The 11,139-nt window shown below is 53.0% G+C and overlaps 3 protein-coding genes across 3 annotated transcripts; all 3 read right to left on the bottom strand.

Annotated features, from left to right (window-relative positions):
* Positions 1-783: 783 nt before the first annotated feature.
* ght1-1 (High-affinity glucose transporter ght1) lies at positions 784-2,585 on the bottom strand (the record flags this gene model as incomplete). The annotated part of the gene is made up of 3 exons (XM_037321550.1): positions 784-1,907; positions 1,961-2,373; positions 2,428-2,585. 3 exons carry the CDS (start codon positions 2,583-2,585, stop codon positions 784-786), a joined length of 1,695 nt encoding a protein of 564 aa, XP_037179733.1.
* Positions 2,586-5,419: 2,834 nt separating this feature from the next.
* JLP1-3 (Alpha-ketoglutarate-dependent sulfonate dioxygenase) lies at positions 5,420-6,749 on the bottom strand (the record flags this gene model as incomplete). The annotated part of the gene is made up of 5 exons (XM_037321549.1): positions 5,420-5,623; positions 5,678-5,785; positions 5,844-6,227; positions 6,269-6,607; positions 6,663-6,749. 5 exons carry the CDS (start codon positions 6,747-6,749, stop codon positions 5,420-5,422), a joined length of 1,122 nt encoding a protein of 373 aa, XP_037179765.1.
* A 2,879-nt stretch (positions 6,750-9,628) lies between these two features.
* CGCA056_v006297 (uncharacterized protein) lies at positions 9,629-10,717 on the bottom strand (the record flags this gene model as incomplete). The annotated part of the gene is made up of 3 exons (XM_037321548.1): positions 9,629-9,724; positions 9,825-10,218; positions 10,275-10,717. 3 exons carry the CDS (start codon positions 10,715-10,717, stop codon positions 9,629-9,631), a joined length of 933 nt encoding a protein of 310 aa, XP_037179764.1.
* Between the last annotated feature and the right edge of the window lie 422 nt (positions 10,718-11,139).

Raw genomic sequence — 11,139 nt, 5'->3', positions numbered from 1 at the left:
TCTGTAGTTAGCTATCGACGGTTGCTAGACTTGATGAAACGGCTTGGTCAATTACCTTCTGGTGCGAGTTCACTTGCCCTTGTGGTGTTTTCACTGCCTGTCAGGGGGATCTAAACAGGCCGCAAGACCCTTTTTGAAGCCATTGAGACGACCACACATGCCTAGCTCACTAACTTTATTCATCACAATTCCAGATTGTAACGCAACGGATCGATCTACTACATGTGGAAAAAAGCTATGATGGATACTTGCCAAGAGAATGATTCACTAGAATGATCTATCGTCTACCTTATCCCGAAGAGAGATACCATTGATTAAGCTACATTTTCAGGCTGTCCGTCTTCGGGAGGACTCCGTCGCTGCAGCGAAGCCCCAACATTACATCAACGCGTTGCTCCACTCATACTACCATCCCTATATCGAGCCTTGTTTATCATTTTCGGGCTCTGTTGGCTACCGACCCGGGTGAAAGCCCGAGACTCCGACGGCACCACGCAGCTCTCGTGTAAACCTTGCCAAGAGCAACAATAGTCCTATCAGATCGTCATCACAGGCAACAAAGAGCAAGAGCCAGTATGATAAAAGTATCTTTTCGAACAAAGCTTTCATCAAAGATACATGTTAAAATTGGTATATATAAAATGCCCCCATGCGCCAGATATAATCCCACAGACCAGCCTAAACTCCATGCCATGCCATACAACTTCATCATATCAACACCATTATTTCAGATCTATCAGCCTTTTTAGGCATTCAAGAAACGAGTCTTTATCCACATTACATCTAAACCCTCTCTTGATGCGCAGCGCCATCTTGGTCCTTCGGCCTGACGCTCTTCTCGCCGGCAGCAGAGTCACTGGCGTTGGGATCAAGCTCCGTGCCAGCCTGCTTGCGGATCTTAGCCATCTCCTCGGCGGAGGGAGGCACCCACTGGGTGCTCTTCCAAGGGGTGACGCGCTCGAGGTACATGGTGTCGATCTCCTCGAGGGTGCGGCCCTGGCCTTCGATAACGAAGAAGTAGACCAGACCAGCGGCGACGAGGTTGCATCCAGCAAAGACGTAGCCGTAGCGGAAGTCGATTGCCTTGGTGATGAAGGGGGAGAAGAAACCGATGAAGAAGTTCCAGGTCCAGTTGGAGGCGGTGGACAGAGCCATCGCCTTGGCACGGTAGCGGGAGGGGAACAGCTCGGCCTGGATGGTCCAGATCATGGGTCCCCAGGTGGTAGCAAAGCCCAAGATGAAGAGAGCAGCAAACACGATGAGGGCGATGCCGGCACCCTGGGTATTCTGCGGGTTGACCTGGTCGAGGCTGAAGTGGCCAACCGAGGCGAAGATCATGAAGCAGATGAACATCCAGATAGCGCCAGTGATGAGGGACTTGCGACGGCCGTAGTGCTCGACAATGTAGAGGCCAATGAAGGTCGTACCGAAGTTGATGGCGTTGAGGATGATCTGCGTGATAAACGAGTCGATGTTGACGGACGCGAAGATCGTAGTTCCATAGTAAAAGAAGTAGTTGGCGCCAGTCAGCTGCTGGAACATTTGGAGCAACATTCCCAGAGCAATGCGGTAGGCCATTCGAGGCGCCTTGAACATTCCGGTGAACTCGCTGACGGCACTTCCCTTGATCTGTGACTCGGCGCGCAGCTTGCTCTCGATCTCCTCAAGTTGGACGTGGATAGCATAGTGGTTCTCCGGAGCACCGTAGACACGGCAGAGCGTGCGCTTGGCCTCTTCGACTTTGCCGATACGGTAGTTGAAACGGGGAGTCTCCGGGAAGGCGAGGATGCCAACACCGAGGATGATGGTCCACAGCCAGCCGAGGCCGATGACGATGCGCCAGGAAGCGGAGCTGTGCTCTTGGTGCGTCACGGTGCCGTAGTTGAAGCACGCAGCGAGGAAAATACCTTTGAACCAGTTAGCCGGGCTATCAGTTAGATCAGGAAGAAATATTTCGTACCAAGAGTGATGAAGAGTTGGTACGCGCAGACGAGAGCGCCGCGAATCCAGGGTGGGGCGGTCTCGGCTTGGAACATTGGTACGATTAGACTCAACGCGCCAACGCCGAATCCTGCCACGAGACGGCCGCCCATAATCTGTTCCCAATTGCGTTCGGCGGCGATCTGGATCACGAAACCGATGGACGTGATGACACACCAGAAGGAGATGGAGAGTCTGCGACCGAACTTGTCGGCGATGGGAGCGGCGACGAGAGCGCCGATGAGGGTACCGATGGAGAGGAGACCGACGATGAGGCCGGAGCGGACGTTGCTAAATTTAGGGGTGGCGTCCGGGGAATCGCGCTCGCCGAAGCGGTCGAGGAAGTCCGGCATCTCGAGGAATCCCGAGATCTGGCCAGTGTCATATCCGAAGCTGGGTTTCGTTAGTGCCCGTAAGCAGCCCGGATGCTGACTAGGAAGAACTTACACCATGCCTCCCATGGAGATGAGGATACCCATTGCCCATGATCGCCCGGAGATGCGCTTGAGCGGGGAGTAGTCGAGATGCGCGAGGTCCTGGCGGGCATCGCTCGCCTTCTCGGAGGCGGGATTGTACTTGTCGAATTCTATCGTCGAGAAACCCATGTTGGGCGACGACGATGGCTGTGTTGATGTAGAGGTAGGTGTAGGTTGAGGAGGCTTCTATGTGCCTTTTGGATGGTTCGTCCGAGACAGGGAGAAGTATTCTTGGGGGGACATGGCGGGGTGTATTATATGTGTGTTTCGTCGATCGACACACGAGCATTGAACGGTGCTCGCAAAGCTGGGCCGGAAACAACGCGAGCAGACGGTAGGGGGCGTCTCGCTAGCGAGGAGGCGTGACGTCAAGAGGAGGGCCGAGGGCCGCGTTGAGAGGTGTGAGTGAGTGCCCGATGACTTGGGAGGGACAGGATGGCACCGAGGTGCAGCCGCCCGGGCTCTGGGGTCTCCAGGCGATGAAATCGGTCCGGTCCCCATCTGTTGGAGGCTCCTGGACTGGCTGCTTCGCTCCAGCAGGACATGGAGATTGGATGATTGGGGGACTGGAACCAGAGGCATGGGGCGGAGGTATTACCAATGCGGCTCTCGTGGTGATGGGATTTTGAAAATGTGGAGTTTGAAGGAGGGCATGGTCAATGACTGCGGGAGTCCCGTGGGTGGCTGGCTGGGGTCTGGGGTCCTGAGCCGGGGGCGATTGACGATTGTTCCCTGGAACGCAGTCTCGAGATTGGTGAACGAGTGTATGACGTTCGTGGATAGCGGTGGGTCTGCGTGGGAAGCAGGCGTGGGACGATGTAAACGTGAGAATAGCGAGGCGCCAACTGCTGTCGGAGCCGATGGTGGCCGTTGTGCCTGGTAACTTGGCTTTGTTTTTCCACCAGAAAGATACATGCGAGTGTCAGCTCTAATGAAGAGGGCGTGCCGGGTGAGCCGGGACCAGGGGTGTCAGGAACAAGCAGCAGTTGGCTCGCATGCTAGCTTGTCTTGTCTTCTCTCTTTTCGGGGTGCCCATGGGGTTGACAGCAGGCAGTAAAAAGTAGAGCCCGTGGAGTTTGGAGAAGCATAATCATCTGTTCGCCTCTATATTGAGGTAGCTGAGCTGTCAGGCGCTCTTTTGTTCTAAGTTTCTGTCTTGTGATTCTCCTTCTAGAAGCTGGAAACATGAACATGAAAAACATCGTAACAGCCGCCGGCTTAGTGAAACTAAGTATTTCCCAGCTGAATTTCTATGACAGGGTACACCGAGTCAGCCCCCAAACCCGATGACGGCATCCTTCCGCGGGCTGCAGCAAGCCCTGTCCTAATTGATCTCCAGTCCTTCTTCCCACTGCTTGTACTTCTATCCGTCGCCTGCCTGCACCTTTCTTCTCTGCCGCTTCGCCAATCACGCCAAGTAAGCTCCCGACCGGGTGGATCGGATCTGACCTGCGCCAAGCGCCGTTGTTCCCAGTTCCGATCACCGAACAAGAGTCTTGGAAACCACAGACAAGCACCTGTTTCCAAGCCGCCAAATAACTCTTGATTGAACCACCAGCGTCCGTGGCGCGTGTTGTGCCTCCGTCGAAGGATTCCGGTGCCAGTTGAAAACAGACATGAATCCAAAAGATCGGCTCCCCCGCGTAACCCGCCCGCCCCCGTCAGATGACGTCGCCCGCCAGCTCCGGTTTTCTTTTTTATTTCCTTCACGTTACCGCGGCCATGGCCTCTCTTCGGCCCTTCTCTCCTCGCGATCCTCCAGAGTCTCCAGCCAAGCCCCAGACATTCTCCAGAAATCTCCAGTCTTTTGCTTTCGTGTCCTGCCTGTCTCCCCCAAGCTTCCACCTCACTTGCCTGATTCTACAGGTCTAACCGGCCTGTCGGTCGCCGTCCGAAGGCGCGCGCCCGCACGAGTTCCCCGAGGGGCACCCGGATTCTCGTCTTTGGGTGGTGCTATCTTTTTTGTTGGGTCACTCGGGGAATCGGGGCCCCTTCTGGGGGAAGAGACACGCAGAAAAGGGGTCTCGAGTTGAGACCTGACAGAAAAAATCAAGAGAGAGGGAGACCCGTTGTTTCGGCCTCCGCCTTGGACCCCGATGCCGCCCAATCACATCATCACCACGCCGTCTCCGGCTCCTTCACCCCTTCTGATTGTCGTGAGATGATTGAGGCTCCCACGGGGTTCGGCGGTGGTCTGGCATCTACGGGCATCCGCAACGGCTCCGCTTTTCATCAGTCACACAATCATCCATTCCGCGTCTGCGCTGCCTCGGCCGGAGACAGAAGTCGGCACTGAGCCTCAATTTTTCACAAGCATAGGAGATAACCGGAACACGCGATGCCCAACTGCTCCACCCGCGTCACGCGTCCCTTCTAGAACCCGGTACCGTTCTTATTTTCATCGCACGAGACGCGAAACACCGGGGCCATTGATGAGAAATCGAAACTCGGACAATCAGGGGATTATGGTCCTTGGATGAGGAGGAGACAGACTGTTGGTACAGCCACGTGAATCAACACCGCCATCCGACATCCGGCCGTTACCATCAATCTTCGATCTGCCGTGTTATTGGTACGCATACAGACATCTTGCTAATCAATTCTCATCCACTTTTCTCGGTCGCACTGCGGAATATTTCCCCATTGCTAATGCGCAAGCTATCTGCAAGGAACATCACCCACACGACAGAAAAAGGCAAAGACGCACAGATCAAACACACATGTGTCTCTACCGCCACCCCCGTACCCAACTACTCAACTGGGTTTCTGAACGAAAGTTGCGGGAACGCAAAGGCCCGTCGACTTTCACTCCCGCAAAAATCGTTCTTCCCGTTTCAACTCCCGGAGCTTCCATGGCATTTCCCTGGTCTACAAGCAAGCAAAGACTTCGGACTCATCCGAGTTGCGAACCCAATCATTACGAGACCTGTGTGTAACGGACCGAATGCCAGTCATGCTGCGGCTCACCACGTGGACTCCAGACCGTTCACCCCAGTCGGCTTGTCTGCCAGCATCGTGATCCGGAACCCGTGGCGCAGGCCCTCTTGCGGATTGTGGACGTTGTAGTCCGAGATGGCCGTGTGCGCCGTCACGCGGTTGTCCCAGAGGGTGACGGTGCCCTCTTCCCACTTGATGCGGACCTGGAAATCCTGGCCCAGAGTGATGTGCTGTTTTTGTTCGTAGTCAGTAATTGATTCGTGAGCAGAAGCTGGGTGTCGAACCTTGAAGAGGAGCTTCAGGAGAGCATCCGACTCTTCATCACGAAGACCAATGATTTTCTTCGTGAGGCCCGGGTTGATGAAGAGCGCTTTCTGACCAGTTGCCTGTCCCTTGGTAAGGTAAGCATCAAACCATTCTCATCAACTTCATGAGTCTGTCAAAACATACCGGGTGAATCCGGACCACCGGATGCTCCGATCTAATCGGCTCCCTCCTCACAAACTTCCCATCGCGCCTCGCGTTCTCCGCGTGAGGATAAGCACTATGCTCCGCCCTCAACCCCTCCAACAAGGTCTGGATCGGCCTCGAAAGCCGCGCGTACGCCGCCGTCTGCGACACCCACGCAGTATCGCCACCGGTCTCCGGGACGGAGAGCAGCGTCAGGATCGTGACGCCCGGCGACTGGTGCTCGTACGAGACGTCCGAGTGGTACCCGATCGTGGAGAGTTTGTTGCTCTTGCTGCGGTTGCGGTACTCGTTGTCGGGGCCGAGGTAGATGTTGTGCAGTTCGAGGTGGTCTTTGACGTGTGCTCCGACGGGCTGGTCGCGGCGCTGGTCAGTATGGCTTCTGATTAGAGGGGAATGACGCTCACATGGATATGGAGGGGTCCAAAGTAACTCCCAAACTCCTTCTGCTTCTCGATGCTGATATCCTTGAAGTCCTGGTCCCGGAAGACCACGACGCCGCGTTCGGCGATGAGAAGGGCAAGTTCGTCCTTTTGGCGGTCGTCGAGCCGAGAAAGTTGCAGACCTCGAATCTCGGTGCCAATGACTGGAGTCAGCTTGGTGGCCTTGATGGTCGAGTTGTCTTTGGGGAGAAGGTTGAGCTTCTCCTTGTTGGCTACGAGCCCGCGGTCATTGAACTCGAATGGCTGGAGAGGAGGGAACGATGTGTTCTCGTCGTAGACAGGCAAGTACTGGGAGTATTTGTACTGCCGTCAATGTCAGCGTGTGCTGTCGCATCCATCCATCGATGAAGTGGTCTACTTGGTCATGGATCTTGTCGTCGTAGGCCAAGGTCAACTTGATGGGGGCCTGCTCGGCTTCAGCCGTAGTCGTTGTTGTCGTGGACATGGTCTAGTGTGTTGCAGGAGCTCCGGGAGATTTTTCTTCGACAAAATGAGGACGCAGCAATTCGGGTTGTTCGCGCTGCGGACTATAAATCCATTCGACCAGGACATAGCTCCCTCACAAACGGACTCTATCACGTCAACGGAACCCCAATGACGAGCGTTCGAGCCATCATTCCTGCGTTTCACGCAATCGGCACTCGCATGCGGGGAACCTTCAGATAAGACTACCAGCTTGGTTACTACTTTGATTCTACTGGATGCGATATCCGTAGGTCATGCATGCATGCCACTCGTAACTCTACACACGCAGTGTTGAGGGATCTCCCTTAGCTTAGTAGTATTAGGATGATAGCGGTAAGCATACTGATGTGAGTTTGGTACATCCTGCATTCGTGTGCCGCTGTCCGGCCACTGTCGTGATTCAGATGGGAATGGCATCAGCTGTGCTGACCAACAACGCCGTCGGCGGCACCGGTTCGGCGAGAAACCCCGCACATGGGCGCCGAAGTAGGTGCACATGGGCGCCGAAGTAGGTCCACTTCGGGCCCGAAGCCGCGACGACCAAGGCGGGAAGTTGCCAACCTGCTTTGCTACCAGACGCGGTGTGTCCGTGAAAAGCTTTCTCGTCGTTTCAGTGAACGGATTGGCCTCATAGCAGTAAAACCAAGCCATGTCATCGAAAGCCATCATGCGTGCGATGCACTGAGTCATTTTGACCTTGGACTATCAGCTTTCTTTCCAACAAAGAAAACCGTTTGAGACCTGATTGATGTTCGCAGATTGTAGAGCATTAGAAACTCCTCTCATCTCCATTGCCTGCCGCACTGTGATTGCGGACCGTTTCATCACTCGTTTGCTCTCAGTCGCTCACAAGTTCTAGGAGTTAATCACAATGTTTGCTCAGCATAGTTGACGTTGTGATTGCGAGTTTTGCGAGTTGAGTCGAATATTGCAAAAATCTTTAGACTCACTCGCTCTGGGCTCTGGAGTGCTGGCAAGTGCAGACTATGGAGATGACTCAAAGGTGAATATACTTTTATAACAAGGTTGGTTTACCCAACGATGGTGCCTGCCTGGAACAAGTGTGACAACGCTAGGTAAAAGTCTACACTCTCCACATCGCTACTCCCCAATACAGACCCTCCAACTCAATCAACAGCCATGAACGCCCTTCCACTTTTCGCCGGATTCGCCAGGGTCCAGGCCGCGAGAGAGGCGGACTCTGCTCCATACTTCCCCCGCACGCTTGAGCTTCCAAAGGGATCGATCAAGGCCAGTTTTCTGGGAAGCAACGGTTTTCAAGATATACCGGCGCCGCTTCGTCTTCTTGTCAAGCTGCCGGACGGGTATGACGGTCCCCAAGTCGACCCCAAGTACATTCTGGAAGGCGATGTGAAGGAGTATGTCAAGAATCTAGACGCGAGCAATATTCAGGTAGGTGAAAGACTTTCTGAGATATGAGCGGTGACTAAAGCTAGCAGACCGCTCGACTAGTAATCATGACCGAGATTGAGGGAACTGATGGAGGAACTAGGGTCATCAGGGCTGAGATCGTGCTGCGAGACTGAGGCCTGATAGCCTGCTGGCCTTGCTCAAGAACGTAATTGAGATTGATACAGGTGTCGTATTTTCAAATGCGTAAACAACTGTGGGAAAACAAAATTTCAATCACATGAGCCTTTTCCGCTATTTCCAATGAACACTTTGGTCTCTCTATCGCGTTTTCTGAGAATCCAGTAACTTCCAGGCTTCAGATAGGCGGTCGTGGCTTGCGATACTCAGACCAGATGAGTGGCGGCGCTGCTTCTTGCTGCCATGCACCCAACTCTTCACGGATTCTCATCCATTCTGTCGAATCTGACGCATCGTCCACCCAACTCCCAGGGACCTTGATGTTTTGATTCTCAACCATTGCCCAAAATTCTCCAGCGTAGTCGTAGTTTTCGTTGGTAATCCAGAGGCTCCACTGCTGAGGTAGAGAGCCGTACGTAATGCCCAGGATCGAGTAGCGCATATTTCCCCTTTTCTCGTTCCAAGCCTGCCATGCGAACTTCTGATATATATGAGTATGTCCTTGAACGTGTAGGTCTCTCTCATGTTTTCCGTATAAAAGAAGGTCCTCTCCGGACGACGCAAGTGCCTCGATCCATAGCCGAAATGCCGATTGGAGGGATCTCACACTGACGACAACTGATGCTCGGACGTTTGCTCTCGTGTGGATTCCATGGCAAACAAAGCTGCAAAGCATTGCTGACAACGGCGTGGATACAACATCCGCAGCATGACCAAAGTCTGGATCAAGCCAAACACTGTCAAGATGTTGCGTTCCCAAAGGATCTAGCTCAAAGCAGGCACCGAGAACACGCCTCCAACTGCGATCTTCATCAGGATCCCACCTCTTGTCAGCAGTACAATGGACTGGGCTGATGGCCAAGGTATGTACTAGTGACGTCTCATCTTCGGATCGAGACTCCTGAAGAAGCTCAAGGCCCGGACTTTTGCCTTCATTCAATATGAAGAGAATCTCCTCCACATTCCACGCTTGCACCCAATTTGGAGCGGTGCAGCTGACTACAGTGCGAACGTGATTAAGCCTCCTCCAAATCGGCAGGCTCCAGTATATGAAACTACACCTTTCTATCAAGGCTCGAAAACTGATGAAGGGGAGGCCACAAATGGCAGCCTGGAAAAGAAATCCGGGGTCTTCAAGATGATCATCTAGACCGTTGTCACCAAGCAATTGAATGAGGAGGGGTCCTTTGTCGTCCACGTCGCAACTGGAAAGACTGCCCAACTCGAAAAGCATCCGTGGAATGCTGTAGGAAATTGAGCTATTAGATAGAATTCTTTAATTGAAGTATCAATGTGCATTTTGGCGACTTATTGCTCCCTTTCTCTAGGAGGCATTTCAAGAGCGTTTAGGCCTTGGTCCAGCAACGCCCTTGTGGCACTGACAGCGCCACATCGAACGGCGTCCTATACGAAGTTGCTGTTAGCTAGATGATCAAAAGATGGGTATGAATGAACTTGAATATGTGCTTACGTAGAGTAAAGTTCTTCCTTTCCAATTACGCACAAAAGGAGACATCTTGTGCTCGTCTAGGTATTTGAAACCCGCCTGCGGTTTGTCATCTTCAATGAGTTCGAGAAGCTCCCAGTCAAAACGTTTGACCATCCCATCGGCCCTGAGATTCATTTGCCAACCAACGGTTGCTCTTTGAGCCAGGACAGAATACACCGTACTCGTGATCCAACTTGGCGCTTGGATAACAGCGTGGATGCTTCGATTGGCCTGAAAAGAGAGATGGAACCGTCCAAAAATACTTGGTTCGTAGGATACACTTTGTGGTTTTCGGGAGAGGCTCGCAGAATTCAGTTTCTGGGGTTGGTATTTGTTGACGGTGTCAAGCAGCTCATCCTTTTTAGCCGGATCTTGAGCTTTCGAAATCAACGAGTACGTCATCATGGCCCTGGTATTCTTTCAGTCACATTTTACATTGAAGCCCAAAGCCTCTGGTGTACTCACAAGATGTATTGCTCTTGTGCCAACTGATACAGCTGCAGCGCTTCGTCGAGTTTCAAGTCCAAGGCTTTAAGGTCATCTTTATGAATGATTGCTCTTGTTAACGCAATCTTCCGCCGAATAGATGTTGGTTGAGCGACCTGGGCCATCGTGCGATCAACCATTTTCCTTACGTCGCTCAATATCGCGTGACATTTACTGAGTTGCTCTTGAAGGAGAGTGGGGCTCCAAGCACTGCTTGGCAACGGGTTTTTCGAGAGGTTGTCCTCCGCATAAAATAGGAATTCTTCAATGAATTTGACTCTGTCAGCCTTCAGTCGTAGCTCGGTCGGGACTTGTTTCATTTCATCCAGGAGCCTTATGATCTTCAGGTAGGCGCTGCCTGCTTTGAACGCTACATCGGTGATGGCGATCACGCTCGATGCTAGCCCAATAGCCTCTGCCATGTTGAACTACAGGAGATGTTGGATTATTGGTAATACAAGATGGTCTTGCGCCTCAGTGCACGAGAAGGCTGGCGAGCGAGGGATCGATCGATGTAATGGAACGACAATTTCAGTTGACCGTTGTCCAGAGGGAAGGCCGATGATTCTCCAAATGACGTGGTCAGTCTCTATCGGGCTGTGCCGCAATTCATTGGGGCAGAGAGCATTCAGGTGAGAGGGGCTATGTGCATACGTATGTTTTGATGATTGGCTAAATCTGACATGCACAACCACTCAGCCTGATGGATTCGTCTGGGCAGGCGGAAATTCCAAGGTGGAATATGAAGGAATCGTAACGGCGTCTGCGGTCGCGATTTGTCCTCCAGACCCGAGGCTCCGAGGGAAAGTTTAGGTTCAGACCTAGCGAAATCACGAAGAAGGCA

This window comes from Colletotrichum aenigma (assembly GCF_013390185.1).
Source record: "Colletotrichum aenigma strain Cg56 chromosome Unknown KSG_Cg56_contig04, whole genome shotgun sequence".
In the NCBI taxonomy this organism is placed as follows: domain Eukaryota; kingdom Fungi; phylum Ascomycota; class Sordariomycetes; order Glomerellales; family Glomerellaceae; genus Colletotrichum; species Colletotrichum aenigma.
The sequence above is the reverse complement of the archived record's forward strand: the minus strand, read 5'-3'. Positions and strand labels throughout refer to the sequence as shown.